The sequence below is a fragment of the Schistocerca nitens genome, chromosome 1 (genome assembly GCF_023898315.1).
Source record: "Schistocerca nitens isolate TAMUIC-IGC-003100 chromosome 1, iqSchNite1.1, whole genome shotgun sequence".
NCBI classification, from domain to species: Eukaryota; Metazoa; Arthropoda; class Insecta; order Orthoptera; family Acrididae; genus Schistocerca; species Schistocerca nitens.
This window is the reverse complement of record NC_064614.1, coordinates 1,173,210,254-1,173,231,930: the sequence shown is the minus strand read 5'-3', so window position 1 is coordinate 1,173,231,930 and position 21,677 is coordinate 1,173,210,254. Positions and strand designations below refer to the sequence as shown.

The window sequence follows — 21,677 nt, the reverse complement described above, 5'->3', positions numbered from 1 at the left end:
ATGTACTCATGACTCGAGCACACAGAAGCTGCACGGTCATCAATGGTATCTGTTCTTTCGAGATCTTCGTATATATATATATATATATTCCTGTGATGCACTTGCAGAAACGAACCTCCTGACGCGCTACGATGTCTTTGGTTGCAGCGGTCTGGTAAGTCTGTAACGAGAGTCTGATACCGCGAGCCCACATTGGTTTTTGTTGAGTGACGCTATATGTGTGTGTTGCAGGTGCGGCCAGGAGACGCGCGTGATCCCCCGCATCCTGCAGATGCGCTCCCACTGGCTCAAGTCGCAGAAGGAGAGCGTCAGGCTGGAGGAGGCCGGACTCTCTAAAGAGGTAAAGCGAGCACCCGGTACGCAGCACTGCGTACTCAGACGATAGTGGGAAGTGTTACGTCTTCATGTGCGAGTCCAATATTCACCAAAGTTCGTGCACATGTTCGTCACACAACTGATATTAAATTATTTAAACATTCGTTGCTTTCCGAATTGAGTATCATCATCACTATGACATTGGTTCCCAACATGGGAGTAATCTCCTCCTGAGGGGTGACATGTAAGTTTTCGAGTGGTAGAAAGAAAGCAACAGTGTTTCGTTCACGAAACTAAATTATTTTCAAAAGATCATTAATACTATGACTATTCCGTTAGACTGTAACGCTGATGGGCCGGCCGGTGTGGCCGAGCGGTTCTAGGCGCTTCAGTCTGGAACCGCGCAACCGCTACGGTCGCAGGTTCGAATCCTGTCTCGGGCATGAGCGTGTGTGATGTCAGTTGGTTTAAATGGCTCTGAGCACTATGCGACTTAACTTCTCAGGTCATCAGTCGCCTAGAACTTAGAACTAATTAAACCTAACTAAGGACATCACACACATCCATGCCCGAGGCAGGATTCGAACCTGCGACCGTAGCAGTCGCCCGGCTCCAGACTGCAGCGCCTAGAACCGTACGGCCACTCCGGCCGGCCGTGTGTGATGTCCTTAGGTTAGTTAGGTTTAAGTAATTCTAAGTTCTAGGGGACTGATGACCTCAGATGTTAAGTCCCATAGTGCTCAGAACCATTTGGAACGCTGATTGCTTCTTGAGCAGAAGCACGTTATTTTGATGAGGGCAGTATTGTATTCTTCATATTATTGTTCTATCGGAAGTTGAAATTGTAGTAAAAACCTTCTGCCCATTGTGCCCAAGACGCAGTACTTCTGCATAAACTACATAAGAGTCTCGTTACCAGATAATATAGTGCAAAATTCTAGCCTGTAATTTTTTTTCCAGTGAAGAAAAGTTTCAATAAGGTTTGAAATGTGGATGAAGTTCGTTGAGAGTTGCTAAATGCTCTGTTTCTCAAATACCAGATGAGTATAGTGTGGGTAATTTGAGCGTCGCGAGTTCCGCTGCCTTCGACCCGCCGGTTAGCCGAGCGAGTTAACGCGCGGCTTTTGGGATTCGGGGAGGCGAACCTGCCCTGGATCCTAACGATATGGGCTGGTAAGCCTGCCAGCCTGGATGTGGTTTTTAGGCGGCTTGCCACATCCAGCCAGGTGAATACCGGGTTGGTACCCATGTGCCACCTTAAAACACACGCTACGCAAATATTTAGAAAACGTTCTCGCAATTGAGCATGTGATTTACTCTATACGCAGACAGATGGATTGCACAGATTTTGTCCCAAGGGGAGTGATGTTGGGAAGGGCATCCGGCGACCAATTGTCACTGACATCACATACAACAGTGACAACACCTCGGTGAACCGAAACAGGCAAGGAAGAAGAAGAAGAAGAAGAAGAAGATGATGATGATGACATATAGACAGTTTCTAACTTTCATAAAGTGTGGTTATAATTAAACTGTCTTCCTCCTTAGCTGAATGATAAGCGCGTCTGAGAGCCATGCAGCGGGCCCGGGTTCGATGCTTGGCCGACCTTAAGTTTTCACCGCTCCGGGACTGGGTTTTGTGTTGTCCTCATCATTTGGTCATCATCAGAAAAAGACTTGCAACTCGGCGGCCGAACTTCCCTTTGTGGGGACTTTTGGCCATCAGCGCCATACGATCATTTCGTTTCATAATTAAACTTCCACTATTTGAGCCATTGTAGACGGAAGACTATTTACCGTATGAGTACCCAACTTTACAGGAATGATGTTCAGATTGTGCTCTGCAAGATTAGCGTCATGACTTGCTGTCAAGTGGCGGTACTGATACTGCGACGTTGGGTTGAAACGCAACCATCAGTACGCATTAGAGTTGCTGACACTCAACGTGGATACGGAGGAAGTGAGCGGAGTTCCACTCGCAAAGCCGTTTTAATGCTGTTCTTCGCGAACATCGCCGTATTAAAGGAATACTGAGCGAACCTCTTTTCGCACCCGTGTTGAAGAATATGATTGCGAAGTTCGAATTAACTGGCGATCTGAATATTGCTCCGGGGCGAGGCCAATGGCCAATTACGCTAAAGATTGTTGAAGAAGTTACACCACCAGTTGTTGAGGAAGTTACTGTTGCCGCATCTGAGAATGCTGGGCACAATCTGCGATCTTCAAGCAGTGCACGAACTGTCAAGACGGCTGAATGTTTCGTGGTCCACCTTTCGAAAAATGCTGCGAACAGTTGTGAAGTGGTATGTATACAAACTTCCAGGCTGTTGAGCCGCGCGGTCTTGGGCGTCCTGTCACGGTTCGCACCCCCCCCCCCCCCTCCCCCCTCCGTCGGACGTCCGAGTCCTCCCTCGGGCATGGGTGCGTGTGCTGTCCGTAGCGTAAGTTAGATTAAGTAGTATGTAAGCTTAGGGTCCCATAAGATCTTACCACAAATTTCCAATTTCCAGGCTGTTGAGTATGCGGATGGTGGTGAGTGGTGAGCACGTTTGTAACAAGGAACGTAAACACGTTACGCAATAAAAAATGGCACCTTCTCATGCGAAAATTCTCATGTCCTTACAAACGTTTGTACGAAGTTTGATTCTCCTACGATCTGTCGTTTTTCATGGGGGCCCTGTGAAGTAGCGAAAGTTTAGTTATAACCACCATATCTTGTGTTATTATATTAAACCTTTAGCGTAAGATTTTACCTGTTAATGACCAGATTATGGGAACATTTTAAGTGATTAAGTTTAAGAGATCTGCTTCAGTTGTAGTAATTATTTATTCAAAACACTACCGGTTGCGGTGTTTTAAAATTCCGCCTTCAGGTGCGTAAAATTATTGTTTTTGGTAACACGTAACATGCGGTCGGGCCAGTCAGAGCAAGGACTCCAAATAACTGCAGCTTGGCGGAAACTGTCGCCATCGGCCAACCACGACCAGCTGGTTGTCGTTCACACCGTGCGGTTGCCCGACGGTGGACAGTTCACGCCAAGATGCAGCGATTTGGAGCCCTTGCTCTGACTGACCCGACCGCATGTTACGTGTTACCATAATCAATAACCCGCTTCCTGACATCCAGATTTACGTTTTCCGCGATTCCCTTACATCGCTCCAGGCAAATGCCTGGATTGTCCCTTCGAAAGGGCCCGGCCGATTTCCATCCCCGATCTTGACACAATCCGAGCCTGGACTCCGTCTCTAAGGACCTCGATGCTGATGGGGTGGGTGTTAAACTCTATCTTCCTTCCGTCTTGCTTTTTTTTTTGAATAAACAATTACTACAGTTGAATCGGATCTCTTTAATTAACTAATTATGCCTCTCAGCTACGGATGTCCTGCATACCAAATCTTGAAGATTTTAAAATTTTAAACTCAGTCAATAACTACAGGGTGCGTCAAAAAATGTATACACACTTTGAAGCGTCATAGAAGATTTATTTCCCGTTCTACAATGTTAAATTTTTGGAAATGGAAAGCTTAAAGTCCAATTGGAAAAATAAATGTACTTTGCAAATGTGATTAATGTTCAAACTGGTGGCCTTCAGCATCAATACATTTCTGAGTACGAGTCACCACTGATTCCGTACATCGTACCAAAGTGTCCAATCAGATTTCTGCGCACACCGCCTGAATCTAAGAAAAATCCAGCGGCGTCAGGTCTGGAGAGCGTGCAGGAAACTCGATTGGTCCCCATCGTCCTATCCACTGGCCTGGCACATTGTGATCCAGGTATGCTCGTACGTCCCTATGATAGTGCGGCGGGGCACCATCTTGTTGGAAATAAAACTCATCATTACCGTATAATGTACGAATGGCAGGGAATATGGAGTCAGCAAGCATTGTTAGGTACGTTTCTCTAGTAACAGTACCTTCTCTCACGTGCCGCTTGCCTAGAAGATTTTTGAGGCGAACGCTGAAACATTTCCAAGACCGCAGTTGTGGAATCATCACTGTACGAGGTCGCCCTGATCGACCTTTATGCACATCACACACTGTTCTATTAATTTCGAATTTGTCTCGTAGCCGTGTAATTGTTAACCAAAAGGTGGTTCTGTACCATACTCACTTCTCCACTGTCTTCGAACTGCAGCTACATTCTCAAACTTCCAGTACCACTTGATTATCTGCTTCCGCGCTTCGAAGCTCAAACGCACGTCCGCCATGTTGCAGTTACTTCCTTGCCACTGCTGCCACCTGTTGAAGAAACATAACATTGCTTTCTCACAGATATTTAACGTTGTAGAACGGGAAATAAATTGTCTATGACAGTTAAAAGTGTGACTGAAAATTACATTTTTGCTGCCCCGGGAAGTCGTTAGGTAGGCCCTGCGACTGTGACCAGTTGAATGAGTGGCAGTTGTACAGGGTGTCCAGAAAAGGGCTCCCTGATTTCAAAATTAAATATCTCAAAAACAAAGATCGATAGAGGAATGCAGTAAACGGTATGTTTATTGTGAAAGCTGTAAGACGTTTATACAGCAGTTTGAAATAATAGTTACAAAAGCTGCTAACAGATGGCGCTGTACGCTGTACAGCTCATATCAGCATACATAAGTGAAATAATCGTATGAAAACAATCTTTGCAAACACTCACATCACAATGTTTTCAAAATGTTCACCATTGGCGCAAACGAAGAATGAAATTCGCCATCACATTTCGTAGTGTCTCAACCGAAATGGATTCACATGCCACAGAGATCGCCGATTCAAGCTCGTCCAGCGTGGCGGGATGCTTCGGGTAGACCATGTCTTTCACTGTGCCCCACAAGAAAAGTCACAGGGAGTCAAATCCGGCGAATATGGAGGCCAATCCATGCCTGCACCAGTAAATTTGGGATATTCCAAAGCAGTGACTCGATTCCCGAAGTATTCCTCAAAAAAGCGAAACACTTGTTCGGTCCGATGTGGTCGGGCTCCATCTTGCATAAACCATTCAGTACCTGGTCGATCCTCTAACGCTTGCTGTGTGGCGACAAATTGTTACAAAATTGCAACTTAACGTGCACCAGTGACCGTTTCTCGAATGAAAAAAGGGGCAATAATGCCTCTGCTGCATATGTAGCCCACACAGTAACTTTAGGAGAATACAGGGGTTTCGTTTCACACCAATATGGCTTTTCGGAACCCCAAAATCGCCAGTTCTGCTTATTCACGTATCCATTCAGGTGGAAGTGTGCTTCATCTGTAAACCATATGCAGCCAACATCAAATCCTTCACTATCAATCATTGTGAGCATCTGATTAGGAAAGGCAACCCTTCCTTGCACAGCTCGTACGGGTATGGCCTGGTGCGTTTGAATTTTGAATGGAAACATGTGTAGGCTCTTTCTCAGCATTTTCTGCGTGCTGGAACGCTTCAAACCAGTCTCAGATGCAATTCTACGGACGGATGACATTGGATTTCGCTGAATAATTCCAGAGACTGTGGGGATATTTTGAGGCGTAACTGCGGTTTGCTTGCGGCCAACATGCCCCACTAGATCATCAGGTACGCTGCCTGTTCGTTGATTTTGCGAAGAGCGTACGAATGGTTTTCGCATCGGGTCCTTTTGGAATTCCTGCTTGAAAACTTCGCCTTGTTGCCGTAGGACTCTCTTCTAACCTGTGGTACTCTAGCACCAGAAAAACGCGTTGTTTAATGGCGTACATGATTTTAATCTCTTCCTTCGGTACGACCTCCTTTCACGTTTCAATAGTGGAACTGATCGCTCTGGGCTTCGGATCACTATTTATACTAGGCATTACGTATGGCGATTACAGCGCCATCTGTTAGCAGCTTTTGTAACTATTATTTCAAACTGCTGTACAAACGTCTTACAGCTTTCACAATAAACGTACCGTTTACTGCATTCCTCTGTCGATATTTGCTTTCGAGATATTTAATTTTGATATCTGGGAGTCCTTTTCTGGACAGCCTGTACCTGCTTACACTGGCGCTGACGCTGGTGCGTGTCGGCAGGTGCTGGACTCTGCGATCGCGGCCTTCTGCCTGGAGATCATCGCCCGGCACGGCGACCCGGCGCCGCGGCTCTGCAACAAGGACCCGCTCACGCTCAAGTCGGCCGCCTACCTGTCCGAGCTCTTCCCCAACGCCAAGTTCATCTTCATGCTGCGCGACGGCCGCGCCACCGTGCACTCCATCATCTCCAGGAAGGTACGACACGCGCGCGGAGGGCTGTGCTATGCACCGTTTCCTGCACTCATCAGCTCTGTTGCTGTAGCCATTGCTTACTCCTGTCTTCCTTGAGAAATGCAGTGGCATTGCGTAATTTCGTTACAGTCCCATAAAGGAGTAGCTGCACATACGTAAGAACAGAGCGGGCTTGTTCGACCAACGATCTGTGACGTACAAATCTTATCCAGTGCGCATGCGCTGCAGTGAACAGTTTTCACGTATTTAGCGCCGTTAGAACGTTTTCCTGACTCAGAAGAGTTCAAACGTAGTCCTTGTTCACAATGCGGAAATTGTGTTCGCGGATTATCGTATTGTTTTTTTGTGTTGTCCGGTCTTTGCTACTTACCGTATTACAATTTGCGTGATGCGAAAACATGATGATTCGAGGACTATCGCCCTAAAATGTCTGACACATTCTCTATATTCTGTAATTACTGGACGTATATACAACCACTTCGCTTGCCAAATTTTTTTCAATTGACCACAGTTTCGATTTCACTAGGCCAGTCTTAACCAGAATAAAAAGTTACATGGAACACATGTAATTACACCATAGTTTAACGCTTTGCCGTCCACACGTCTCGTACAAATTTATTCGCTTCTGAGGTCTGGAGAAAGATATGGCGTCAATCAAGTTCATTTTTTCTCTCTCAAGGTCGTTGCTATTTTATCCAAGAATGACTCCCTGAAATACGTGACATAAGTCAAACGCATTAAAAAGAGGCCCAGAGGAAGTTCTACTTACGTGCCAAACATGCCTCGGTGAAAGAAAATTTTCTTTTTCATAGGTGACGGGTGCATTAAAATAAATCTTATTTCTCTAACGGATAAAAGTAACAGCTTCAGCAGCGTCCAGCAAGGTGATTGTTATACGGATAACGGTGTAATAGAAACAAATAACTTTAGCTACACAACTATGCACAAACAACAGGCGCGTATGCTGACTTGTAGGTCGAAATGGTTTGACGAAATTTTTAGGTATCGTACTGACGGCTACCAACTGCTCGTGTCCAGTTTCTGACATTACATGTACAAGTACTGATCAGTGACAAACGCTTTGACTTTGTCGAAATACTGCTGGGACACTCTGCTAGCGCGCCAGACGGTTGGAAATTGCTGTAGGAGCCAAAGTTAGCGTTTTTGCTGAATCGAGGGAACAGTGGTCCATTGGATGGACTCTGTGGCTCTCATTGTGTCAGGTATTTGGTAAGCCACTCACGAAGATCTTCCGCAGAATTTTAGTTTTCTTTGATAGTTGTGAGGAAACGGTTGGGTCATACCTTTATCATTGTCAGTCGCATTATCCAGAAATTTATACCTTCATTAGTACGTATACTGTTACAGGAACATATTGATGTCTGTGGAGTTCTCTGTGTTTCAGAGTAACAAATTTACCTTCGGGCTGTGTCACAAGTCGAATCCGCTATTGAAGTGTGTATCCAAATGGATATTAGAACACACGGTAATCCCCCTGTCGTCAGACGACAGCCTTAATGTCAGATGTCACGCGATATTGCCATAGATGTAGACTGGATACTAACAAGGAGACTGCCCCCTAGTCACCGCCGATTTCGTCCAAATTTATCGTGTATATATAGCTTGGCCAGCAGTGAAACTGACAGATTTTGCAGCACCAGATGCCCAAGCGTCCGGCAAAAATAGCGAAGCGTGAGACATTTATGTTGGCGTAGTTACTAGGCAGCGGTTGGTCCAGCGGAAAGAGTACAGAACGGCAATCCGAGGGACTGGTGGTTCAGTCCGTGCGCGGAATCTTTATTTTTAATTTTTATGCTACTTACACTGCAAATACACCGTAGTAATTCTTAATGTATTGTATTTAATAATATTTTCATAAAAAGTATGGAAAAGAAAGGTTAAGAAAAATATTGAATTGCAAATAACGTTCCAAGAAGCGATTGCAGTTAAAGCGAACAGGACTTTGTATTGCGTTAGTTTCACTTTGACCTTCGAGTAACCTTCGGCACTCACCCTACGATGTCTATTTTTATCGTCAAGTGAAGAATTTGACAAAAAGCTTCAAAACTGCTCGTACCTAATCGAGAGACAAAGAAAAATCACAGCCCGAAAAGAATGCATCACAATACATTCCATTGTGCATCATCGGCCATCCTCACCAATATTTGGCAAAATGATGGATTACGCTTGGTTTATTATCAGTCTGTTGCGATCAGAGAAAATCTTTTATGAATGTTAACAAAGTTTTTTTGTATAGAAACTTAAAACAACTAAGTAATTGTAAAAATGGGACTTTTATAGTCTGAGCAAGATGCCGAGGAAATTATAGCTTCATCTGTTTTTACGATGAATATCAGCCCAACACGTGTAAGTTATAAACTGTAAAGTAATGAAAGTATCTAATTTTGCATACGAAGTTTTCATGTATGCCGTAAATCTCTTCCTGGATATTTATTTACAATGAGAAATTTTTATGTGGCTTTGCTTTTCACGCCTTGTGTAAAAATATTAGTAACTACAATATACTGAGATTGTTTCGGATCATTTTGCAATGTAACGAACGTAAAAATTGAAAATATAAACATTCCGATTAGGGATTCGAGCCCACAACTGTCAGATTATCGTTCTCCATTCTTTCCGCTGCGCTAACCGCTCCCGGGAAACTCCGCTAACGTAAATGTCTCATGCCTCGCCCCACCCGCACCAAAAACGCTATTTTTTTCTAAACGTTTGGAATCCTGAACCTCGGCTTTGTCAGTTTATTAGAGCCCAAGCCTTGCATGTACAAGAAATTTGTACGCACTCGGTGATGACAAGGAGCCACGGTCTCCATGTAAATCTGTTTTCTCTTCGATGTTTGCGTGCCCCTGATACATAGGCACACCATCTCTACCTTGGCGCTGTCTAGTATGCTGACATTTGGGATCCAGCGATTTCCCATTGTGCCCGAGCTTTGGGTCGCTTTCTGGAGCGTTCCTGTCCAACATCAGTACGTCTGCAGAATAAATTCATGAAGATGGTATCTGTTCTTTCGGACTTGTCTGGTGACCATGCAGCTCTCCAGAATGAAATGATAATTAAATCAAGACCCAAAGCTGCCGACAGGCGTTGATATACATCAACGGGGACCGTTGAAAATGTATGCCCCGACCGGGACTCGATCCCGGGATCTCCTGCTTACATGCCAGACGCTCTGTCCTTCCGAGCCACCGAGGGCTCAGAGGATAATGCGACTGTAGGGATTTATCGCTTGCACGCTCCCCGTGAGACTCACATTCCCAGCTTAATGTCCACCCACTACATTCGTAGTGCCCCTACTCATTACACTCATTACTCGCGGCAGACAATCTTACCGAGTCCTGAAGAGTTCGGGCAATGTGTGTGCATCTGCACAGAAGAAGGAGGTTGGTAAGCTCGGTTATTGCAAGGCTCGTATAAAGAACTTCAATACAGCACAGCGTACGTCCACAGTTGATAGTCTTCTGTATTGGTCAGTGTGTCGACTGCGATTGAAACTGCAGAAAAACAGAGTCTTGTGCTGCTATTAAACATATTCATTTGTATGGTGCGACTGCCACACAAATAAAACAGAACTGGATGAAGTTCACGCGGCCTCTGCACCACCGTTGAAGACCATTTGCCGCGCGGGGTAGCCGTGCGGTCTCAGGCGCCTTCTCACGGTCCGCGCGGCTCCCCCCGTCGGAGGTTCGAGTCCTCTCTCGAGCATGGGTGCGTGTGTTGTCCTTAGCATAAGTTAGATTAAGTAGTGGGTAAGCTTAGGGACCGATGAACTCAGCAGTTTGGTCCCATAAGACTTTACCACAAATTTCCAAAATTTTGAAGACCCTTTACTTTTGGATTATTATGTGTCAGCATGATCGGACAAGCACCGGAGACGGAACGTGCCAGCCGTCCAATTGAGGTCCCAGAAAGGAAACCATTGACAGAATCCATCATACGATACTAAAACACCGCCGAATGAAACTTCGTGAGATTGCTCAGGCTAAGACTGTAGGCATCTCAATTGAGCGACTGTATAATATCCTGCACGGAGAGTTGGCTATGAAGAAGCTATGTGTGGAGAATTGGCTATGAAGAAGCTATGTGCGAGGTACGTACCGCGATGGATCGCAATCGACCAAAAGCACATCCGGTACAACATTTCAACACAATGTTTGGCGATGTTTAATCATAGTGGGAAAAACTATTAGCGCCGATTTATAACTGTTGATGAAACCAGGATCGCCGGCTGGAGTGGCCGAGCGGTTCTAGGCGCTACAGTCTGGAGCCGCGCGACCGCTACGGTCGCAGGTTCGAATCCTGCCTCGGGCATGGATGTGTGTGATGTCCTTAGGTTAGTTAGGTTTAAGTAGTTGTAAGTTCTAGGGGACTGATGACCTCAGAAGTTAAGTCACATAGTGCTCAGAGCCATTTGAACCATTTTTGAAACCAGGATCCATCATAGCACACCAAGAGTCAAAACGGCAGTCAAAACAATGGACGAAGGCTGGTTAAAGTTTAAGTGTACCGGAGAAGGCAAAGACCATTTTGTCAACTGGTTAGGTTGTGGCCACTGCTTTTTGGGAGTCCCAAGGAATAATCCTCATAGATTACATGGACTAAGGCAGAACCATAACTGGACCCTACTGTGCTTCATTGTTGGGTCGTTTGAAACTTGCATTGGCTGGGAAAAAAAAAGACTGGGGTTGGCACCCAAAAAAGTGCTCTTTCGCCAGGCTAATGCATCATCCCACACATCAGCGATAACATTGGCGAAAGTACATGAACTAGGCTTAGAATTGGCTCCTAGTCCACTCTATTCATCAGACTTAACCCCCAAGTGACTTCTCCCTGACTAACTTGAAACTTTGATCTCTGCGAAGACGTTTTCATAGTGAGAAAGTGATAGTTGCAATCAACGAGGATTTTGCAAAATTTTGAGAGAACCTATTTTTCCGATGGGATGAAAAAGCTGGAGGATCGCTGTACCAAGAATATATCTCTCAAAGGAGACCATGCGGAGAAGTAAGGCGAGTTGTTTCCGAAATAAGCATTTTCTCTTGCTTTTTTACCGGACGTATCAAATTATCCTCATAGGTTGCCCACATGTCGGTTTGTCTATGAATTTTCTCTTTGTTTGCTCTTGCTCCTAAACGACCCTCCTCAGTTACAGTATGTGTGTCACGGAAAGCAGAAAGCTTAGGAGTGCATTTTGCGCTAGATTAGAGAATAAAAGAATTACCAAATAGTGTTCAGGTTTTATATGTTAGGAAAAAATTACTTTTCATTGTCAGGAAAGGAGTTTGTCGTAGACACTTGGCGTTGCAGTAGTAATCAAGATTGCTACATGAAGTGACTGAGCCGGCCGCGGTGGCCGTGCGGTTCTGGCGCTGCAGTCCGGAACCGCGGGACTGCTACGGTCGCAGGTTCGAATCCTGCCTCGGGCATGGGTGTGTGTGATGTCCTTAGGTTAGTTAGGTTTAAGTAGTTCTAAGTTCTAGGGGACTTATGACCTAAGATGTTGAGTCCCATAGTGCTCAGAGCCATTTGAACCATTTTTTTTGAAGTGACTGAAAAGATTTTCTTTTTGCTTCAGCAGCAATAATTGTTAAGTCATTTGCAACCGAAATTCTTGCGTCGGTGGTGCTGGAAGGAACGCAAGTCTTCTGGCTTCGTTGTGCAAGAACGCAGTCAGGACAAACTCGCTGTTCTGCGAATGCACAAGTATTGAAAAGCCAATCGCGGGGATCGAACCGAGCCGTCGGCTTTTACGGCAGAGGAATGCATGCGCTTCTTCGGCAACTGCGGCCTACGTGCGGGAATGCCGCTCATAGTTCTTCAGGAAGAAGCCGCGTGGTCTCGTAAATGCAAATGAAGCCAGGCTACCGCTGAATGCTTCGCTACCCCAACAGTCGCTTCTCTGACTGTGCGTCTCTGTGTGCCGTCTAGAGGTTTGTCCGGTTTTCCAGGTTGTGGACTGACTTCGCGATCGTTAACCTTTCCGTAATATAAGGGGAGATCAAATAGTTCCCGTTCGAAGGCCGACAGTCCAGAATCGGTATGCCAATCAGGCAAAATGGCCGTGAACATTGAGGCAGTCATCCCACAGAAGCAACAGGTTGAAAACATCCGTTTGGTGAAAATACCGTGTCCTGCTGCGTGAAGAAGAGCGTAACTGCCTGCTCCACATCATCGTCCGACAGGAACCGTCGACCCTTCAAGGCCTTTTTTGACGGACCACAGGCATGATACACAGCGAGAGATCAGGGCTATAGGACGGGTGCTCCAGTGTCTCACACTCCTTTTGACTTAAAGTCTGCGTTACGATTGTAGTGTTGTCAGAAGAGCCAACACCGTGTTACTAGAGGAGGCCGAAATGCACGCGTTTTAGCTCACGCAGGCTGGCGTGAGGAGGGAAGGACTATACTGCCGTGAGGTCTGGAACATGACAAGGAATTAGAATTCAGAAAGCGGACGTAGCTAGTTGATACTTAACTTTAATCCATTTATGATGAAAGTCGCTCTTGACGGTACATGATTCACAATATTATCTGTTCAGGATACATAGTAACTGAATATGGCGCCTTGCTAGGTCTTAGCACAAGACGTAGCTGAAGGCTATGCTAAACTGTCGTCTCTGAAAATGAGAGCGCATGCAGGCAGTGAAACATCGCTAGCAAAGTCGGCTTTACAACTGGGCGAGTGCTAGGGAGTCTCTCTAGACCTGCCATGTGGCGGCGCTCGGTCTGCAATCACTGATAGTTGCGACACGCGGGTCCGACGTATACTAACGGACCGCGGCCGATTTAAGCGCTACCACCTAGCAAGTGTGGTGTCTGGCGGTGACACCACAACGATATTTGCGATATGGGAGCGTGTGTTATCATGGAGCAGCAGCACACCTTATCACAGTTTTCTCGGACGTTCCGCCTTAATTGCACGCCGTAATTTCTGCCGCGTTCCCCAGTACCGTTTCCCAGTGATGGAGACACCAGGTTCCTTAAATAGATGAGGCTGGCCTCCCAGATCGGTGTCGTATGTCCAATCGCGACGAACACGGAACTTGGCGTACCATTCCACAATTGTGGTTTTCGACAGGCTTGCTGTGCCATCCATATTCTTCATTCTCCGATGGATGACTACCGGTGTTTGTCCTTCGGCACCAAGAAAAGAACAGCACGATGCTCCTGTGTTGTCACATTTGGTAATAACTTCGCCATAGCTCACGCGGGGACCTCACTAATTCAAAAAATGTTCAGATGTCTGTGAAATCTTATGGGACTTAACTGCTAAGGTCATCAGTCCGTAAGCTTACACACTACTTAACCTAAATTATCCTAAGGAAAAACACACACCCATGCCCGAGGGAGGACTCGAACTTCCGCCGGGACCAGCCGCGCAGTCCATGACTGCAGCGCCTAAGACCGCCTGGCTAATCCCGCGCGGCCCTCACTAATCCCTTGCCAACATGTTAGTGCTTATGTAACCAGGTCATTGTCACACTACGTTGCGTTTAGGGCGCAGCAACGGCCCTAAACGGAAACTTTTTGATCGCCCCTTATACATGTTACATTTTGTACTTACACAAATTTTATTAACCAATATGTAATGGCACTGCAACTTGTGTTACAATAGAACATAATTTCAGTACATTTCAATATGACCACCTTGCTTGTCTAGGCACACCCCCTAGCGCTCCACTGTAGACCGAAAAACCTGCCCAAGCATATCTGGTGTAATCTGAGCAGCTGCGGCTCGAATCTGCTGTGTTAAGTGTTCAGTGCTGCGGATCTGCACCTGGTATACCTTAGACTTGATAAACCCCCATGCAAAAAAGTGTAAGGGTGTGAAGTCAGGAGAGCGGGCTGCCCATATCTGTGGAGAGACACGACCAATCCATGTGCCGGGAAATGCTTGATTCAGATAATCCCGAACAACGAGGGCAAAATGGGGTGGTGCACCATTCTGTTGAAAAACAACAGTATCTATAATCCTATCAGTTATCAACTGGGGCTCCAAAAACTGTTGCAACATATCTAGGTATGTGGTTCCAGTAACGGTTTGTTCTGTGAAGGAGGAGGGCCCGTACACTGTTGACCTCGTTATCCCTAACCACACATTCACTTTTGCTCTGTCCCGTTGCCACTCCTGCAGCACACTTGGTTGTTCGGCTGATCCCAGCGGAGGTTCGAGTCCTCCCTCGGGCATGGGTGTGTGTGTGTTTGTCCTTAAGCTAATTTAAGTTAAGTAGTGTGTAAGCTTAGGGACTGATGACCTTAGCAGTTAAGTCCCATAAGATTTCACATACATTTTTTTTTAACTTGGTTGTTCGTCTGCTCAGATCCTGCAGTTCTGTCTGTTCACATGTCCACAGGTACGAAATGTAGCTTCATCACTGAACAAGACATTTTGCATCAAATTATCATTTTCTACAGCTTGTAGCAGGTCACGACACATAGCTTGTCTGGCTGCGTAGTCCTGCGCCTCGAGCTTATGTACGACCTCGATATGGTACGCACGTTTGTGCAGCTTGTAACGCAGAACCCCCCAGACAGTGGTTTGAGGAATACCATGCTCACTACTAAGTCTCCTGGTAGATGCGGAAGGGCTACGTGTGATCGCATCCTGCACACTTTGTACGGTGTCTGGAGTTATGGCCGGCATCCCTGGACGTTCTTAATCAGCAACACTACCAGTACGCTGGAATTTATTGACTAGGGTCTTGATAGCAAGCCTGGTGGGGCCTGTTTACTGGAATCGACGGGCAAAGTGTGCCTGCACGTGTTCATGTGTCATTCCACGAAGACGATCAGAAACAACAGCGATTCGTTCTTCATTGGTTAGCATTCTGTCGTAGTACCTGCAAGAAACAAATATTCCGTTACTATATCACTGAAATGTATAGTGACTTTAGAATCACCCTGTATCATGTGTTAGGCAACCTGACAACTTCTTATCGAATTTTTTAATAGATCTTGCGATTTGTTTCCTACGATTTGGGATTGACGAAAGAAATTCTCCGTCAGAATTTCTCGCTTTGTATTGTTATTTCCTCAGTTTTTTCTGAAACATTAAATACGCCCGCTGAACTTAGAAAAAACAAATCTTTCTGTATGAGGAGGGTCTTTTAAATATTATTTTTTGGTTAGCATGAGCAAGAGAAGTCTGATCTAATGATGTCTTTGTTGCGAATTAATGATTTGTTCGTGTATTTGTTTAAGTATCCTGGCTAAATTAGGGTCTACTTGTTCTCTCTCACTCCAGGCGAGATGTCTTGCATCCTGCAACATTGTTTTGTAGCAATTCAAGTCAGTATATGAAATTTGGGGTATTAATTTGTACATGGTGATTCAAAAGATTGCACACGGATTAAAAGAGTCCATAGAGGAGTCGAAAAAAACTATTTTGGAATATGAGCTTATGGTCTTTGAAGTAATCCTGAGCCGGTGGAAACTTTAGAATCGGAGGAAGAACAATGACAACCAATATACTCACGTCGTAAGCTAATCAAGGATAACGTACTGTTCCTGCGTATGTACAACTGTCTATTGACAATCGCGTTCCATCTGTTGTCATGTCTTTAGTGTCTTGTATTCAAGCTATGTACGTAAATCGGCCTTTTTTTGTGCGCTCTGAGATTAGAAGGGGAGATCAGACTGCATGGCCGCCTCACCCTCCTGATATGGTTCAAATGGCTCTGTGCACTGTAGGACTTAACATCTGAGGTCATCAGGCCCCTAGAACTTAGAACTACTTAAACCTAACTAACCTAAGGACATCACACACATCCATGCCCGAGGCAGGATTCGGACCTGCGACCGTAGCGGTCGCGCGGTTCCGGACTGAAGCGCCTAGAACCGCTCGGCCACCGCGGCCGGCCACGAAGTAACATCCTCGTCAGGATACTTGCAGCGTCTGATAAGGTTCGCGCGATGCCTGTTGTACTGTTGTACTTTGTAGAGTGCGCCATCATTTTGTACGAAGATGTTATGCCTGAGGCCAAGGTTTTGGTTGCCATGTTGAACACATTCTATAATATGCAACACCGTTGATTATACAGTATCTTTGGTAAACTTACGGTGCCTGTGGGCTGACTGATCTTGTTGTTCCTGACCGTCTAGTGCTTTCACTGCCTCAATGTTACTTTCAAGACCATAAATTCGTATACAAAAGTACTAAACGTCGACTGCTCTATCATCCCTTTAAATTTATCCGCAATCTTTTGAATCATTACAGTCATCGTCATACCTAGGGAAAGAAGAGAACGAAGTAAAAGGATGTGAGGTTGTTAAGTGTCATTGCCCTTACACGTCGACATTTTACGGGAGTTTTAACATGATTTACATTTCTAGTGAGCACTGATAAACGATTCCAAACATTCGCTGCTTCTGGTGGATGAAGCTACAAATAAAAATAATCTTTGAACAACATTGTTAAACGCTGCTAGCGCAGGTGTAGCAAGTCCGGTCGGGTCGAGTCAGTATATTGGTGTCTATTAGCAGATGTGATAATAGGCAGTTAATTCCCGTGTTGGTGTGGAATGGAGTAATGGTGATTAGTGACAGATTGTACGAGTGATTACTGGAAACGTGTACATACGTGGTGCTCTGCTTTACTGCTAGCCATGAATAAATGCCAGAGTTTGTTGATCGCATCAGTGACTTTGAATTACGACCGTGTTAACATCCAGTCATAAATAACTACAGCGGAAATTTTTGTGTGTTCAGTTCGAGTCTGCACCGTAGATTTCACGTGAAAGGGTCGGGATAGAATCGTAAAAATGTTTCGTGATAATATGCAATTTAAGTATGAATGTCTCTAATACAAATATTACAGAAGAGATGGATCACGAGTTTGGACTACCGCTGGCTGCTGTATGCGTGATGGGCCAGCATTTTAACCGCGTTCCGCCGTTTTTTTTTTTTTTTTTTAAACTTTTCAGACTTTTCGGATGCTTTTGGACGTGAGCTTTCCTCTGACTTGCGTTTTCTATAAATTCGAACATGGTTACGACATGTTTCATTATTTTGTAATTTCCAATTTAACGCCGATTTTTCACTGATATTCCGGCGAATATTTTAAATTGTCTCGCTTTGGATCCTAGCAGTGCTCCGCAAGCTCTTGACAATGACACCCGAATCAATAACGTAGCTAAAAGCGTTTTCCACGCTACACCAAATTATAACTTTATACGTAAAGCTAATTCGTAACAATCACTCGTGCCTACACTGATACGATAACATCACAGCCAAAACAAATACTGCGCGACAAACGCATACAGACATGATCTATCCGTTGTGGGCTCAACAGTTATTTATGAATTATTAGTCTCGTAGCTATCAGCGATACCAATCTGACGCTATTTTTTCCGATAAAAATGTTCGACCAACGAGCAAATAGGTGTTTTCAAGTCAAAAATAATTAATTGGAAAGTGGGTTGCGTTACTAGCGGCAGCCGTAGGCAGAAGTAATATGATGTGGCTTAGCTTATACCGTCCTACGAAGATGGAATCAGGCGGGTATCGTCACAAGGGAAAAGAAAGTTTGTAACTTGTGTGAGATGTTGGTGGCAAGTTGTTGTGTAGGAGACAGTCTGGAGTAAAAGCCACCGTTACTTGAAGACATGAGAAAGTACTTTTTTTAAAAACCTGGGAGAAGTGTGGTTCACTCTCACGTTACGCGGCAGGTTATTATAAGGGGTAGTCAAAAAGATCCCATTTGTGGGCGTAGCTGGAGCGTATACAGGATAGTCCATTGATCGTGACCGGGCCAAATATCTCACGAAATAAGCGTCAAACGAAAAAACTACAAAGAACGAAACTCCTCTAGCTTGAAGGGGGAAACCAAACGGCGCTATGGTTGGCCCGCTAGAAGGCGCTGCCATAGGTCAAACGGAAATCAACTGCGTTTTTTAAAAATATGAACCCCCATTTTTTGTTACATATTCGTGTAGTACGTAAAGAAATATGAATGTTTTAGTTGGACCACTTTTCTCGCTTTGTGATAGATGGCGCTGTAATAGTCACAAACGTATAAGTACGTGATATCACGTAACATTCCGCCAGTGCCGACGGTACTTGCTTCGTGATACATTACTCGTGTTAAGATGGACCGTTTACCAATTGCGGAAAAGGTCGATATCGTGTTGATGTGTGGCTATTGTGATGCCCAACGGGCGTGTGCTATGTATGCTTCTCGGTATTCTGGACGACAGCATCCAAGTGTCCGGACCGTTCGCCGGATAGTTAACGTTATTTAACGAAACAGGAAGTGTTGAGCCACCTGTGAAACGTCAAGCACGACCTGAAACAAATGATGATGCCCAAGTAGGTGTTTTAGCTGCTGTCGCGGCTAATCCGATCAGTAGCAGGCAAATTGCGCGAGAATCGTGAATCTCAAAAACGTCGGTGTTGAGAATGCTACATCAACATCGATTGCACGCGTACCATATTTCTATGCACCAGGAATTGCATGGCGACGACTTTGAACGCCTTGACAGTTCTGCCACTGGACACAAGAGAAATTACGGGACGATGACAGATTTTTTGCGCGCGTTCTATTTAGCGACGAACGTCATTCACCAACAGCGATAACGTAAACCGGCATAATATACACTATTTGGCAACGGAAAATCCACGATGGCTGCGATAAGTGGAACATCAGCGACCTTGGCGGATTAATGTATGGTGCGGCATTATGGGAGGAAGGATAATTGGCCCCCATTTTATCGATGCCGATCTAAATGGTGTAATGTATGCTGATTTCCTACGTAACGTTGTACCGATGTTACTACAAGATGTTTCAGTGCATGACAGAATGGCGATGTACTTCCAACATGTTGGATGTCCGGCACATAGCTCGCGTCCTGTTGAAGCGGTATTGAATGGCATATTTCGTGACAGGTGGACTGGTCGTCGAAGCACCATACCCATGGCCCGCACGTACACCGGATCTGACGTCCCCGGATGTCTTTCTGTGAGGAAAGTTGAAGGATATTTGCTATCGTGATCCACCGACAACGCCTGACAACATGCGTCAGCGCATTGTCAGTGCATGTGCGAACATTACGGAAGACGAACTACTCGCTGTTGAGAGGAATGTCGTTACACGTATTTCCAAATGCACTGAGGTTGATGGACATCATTTTGAGTATTTATTGCATTAATGTGGTATTTACAGGTAATCACGCTGTAGCAGCATGCGTTCTCAGAAATGATAAGTTCACAAAGGTACATGTATCAGATTGGAACAACCGAAATAAAATGTTCAAACGTACCTACGTTCTGTATTTTAATTTAAAAAACCTACCTGTTACCAACTGTTCGTCTAAATTTGTGAGCCAAATGTTTGTGACTATTACAGCGGCATCTATCACAAAGCGAAAAAAGTGGTCGAACTAAAACATTCATATTTCTTTACGTACTACACGAATATGTAATAAGAAATGGGGGTTCCTATTTGAAAAAAAACGCAGTTGATATCCGTTTGAACTATGGCAGCGCCATCTAGCGGGCCAACCATAGCGCCATCTGGTTTCCCCCTTCAAGCTAGACGAGTTTCGTTCTTTGTAGCTTCTTCGTTTGGCGCTTATCTCGTGAAATATTTGGCCCGGTCACGGTCAATGGACCACCCTGTATACAACGCAGCGCGACTCAGATATGAGTATATAGGCACCGACATGTAGGCAAGGGATTAGTATGGCATTCGCGTCTTCCCAACGTGCATTCGGCAAATGCGGAAACTTGAGCTATGGTTACATTATTACCAAATGCGTGCAAAGAGGACAAACGTGCTACTATTGAAATGTTCAAATGTGTGTGAATTCCTAAGTGACCAAACTGCTGAGGTCATCGGTCCCTAGACACTACTTAAACTAACTTACGGTAAGGACAACACACACATTCCCATGGCCGAGGGAGGACGCGAAGCCGACCGGAGTGGCTGTGCGGTTCCAGGCGCTTCAGTCTGGAACCGCGAGATCGCTACGGTCGCAGGTTCGAATCCTGCCTCGGGCATGGATGTGTGTGATGTCCTTAGATTAGCTAGGTTTAAGTAGTTCTAAGTTCTAGGGGACTGATGAACTCAGCTGTTAAGTCCCATAGTGCTCAGAGCCATTTGAACCATTTGAGGACTCGAACCTCCGGCGGGAGAGGCCCCCCTGCCACTCCGCGTGGCTCTGCTACTCTTTTCTTGGCTGCTGAAGGACAAACATCGCTGTGCATTAGTCGGCAGGGTGGCAAGTCTACTGGAAAACCTGGAATTCGCAGGGAATTATATTTTACCTGGAAAAGGCAGTAAAATCTCAGGGAATTTTAGAAATTTTGTAGTCTCTGTGTTTCTAATATAATATTGCAAGACACATACCACCGGCCATATACCCCATTCCAGGAGATAAATTATCGATATTTAAAAGCTGTAGTTGAACTACAGCTGAGTGGAAAGAGAAGACGTTATTTGTGATTGACCCCTCCCCCCACGTCCCATCTTCCCACTCACTGTTAACTTCTCAGGAGCTTGAATGAGATCTGGCGGAAGTAAAGCTGTGAGGACGGGGCGTGAGTCATGCTTGGGTAGCTCAGTTGGTAGAGTACTTGCCAGCGAACGGCAAAGGTCCCGAGTTCGAGTCTCGGTCCGGCACACAGTTTTAATCTGCCAGGAAGTTTCTCAGGAGCTTCTTATGACGTCATCTTCCTCCCCGTACCAGGACTTCTCAGGAGCTTTATTTTTGCAAGTATGAGTAACCAACCTGATTGGAGAATGTGTATGTCGAGCTTGTGATCGAAAAAAACTGTTGTGGTATGGTGGACGAAATTCCGTGCTGGCCGCTATTTGACGTAAGACGTCAGTCGATCTGAGAAGCCAACCAGAAGTCTCGCCAACTCCAGTGGGAGACACTTGAGCACCCGCCCTATGGTTCTGATCTCTGCTCTTCCGGTTATCAGCTTTCCGGTCCCTTATAAAAGGCGTTGAAGGTCGACGAGTCTTGTCGGACGAGGACTTGCAGCAGACACTGACAGATTTCTTCACACAGCAGGACACTTCGTTTTATCAAACGGGTATCTTCAACACGATTGGATGATTGCCTCATTGCTCACGGTGATTTTGCAAGATTAACATACCGACTGTGGAATGAATGGTCTTCGAACGAAAACTTTTTGATGTC

General features: G+C 45.3%; 1 protein-coding gene across 8 annotated transcripts in view; it reads left to right on the top strand.

The window, feature by feature from the left end:
* Window positions 1-21,677, top strand: part of LOC126200108 (protein-tyrosine sulfotransferase-like) — a 971,294-nt gene that overhangs the window by 910,118 nt on the left and 39,499 nt on the right. For all 8 annotated transcript variants that reach the window (XM_049936684.1, XM_049936679.1, XM_049936682.1 and 5 more), the window contains 2 exons: window positions 232-340; window positions 6,323-6,517. In XM_049936684.1, the coding sequence (XP_049792641.1) occupies window positions 232-340; window positions 6,323-6,517 (304 nt within the window). The remainder of the gene's footprint in view (window positions 1-231; window positions 341-6,322; window positions 6,518-21,677) is intronic.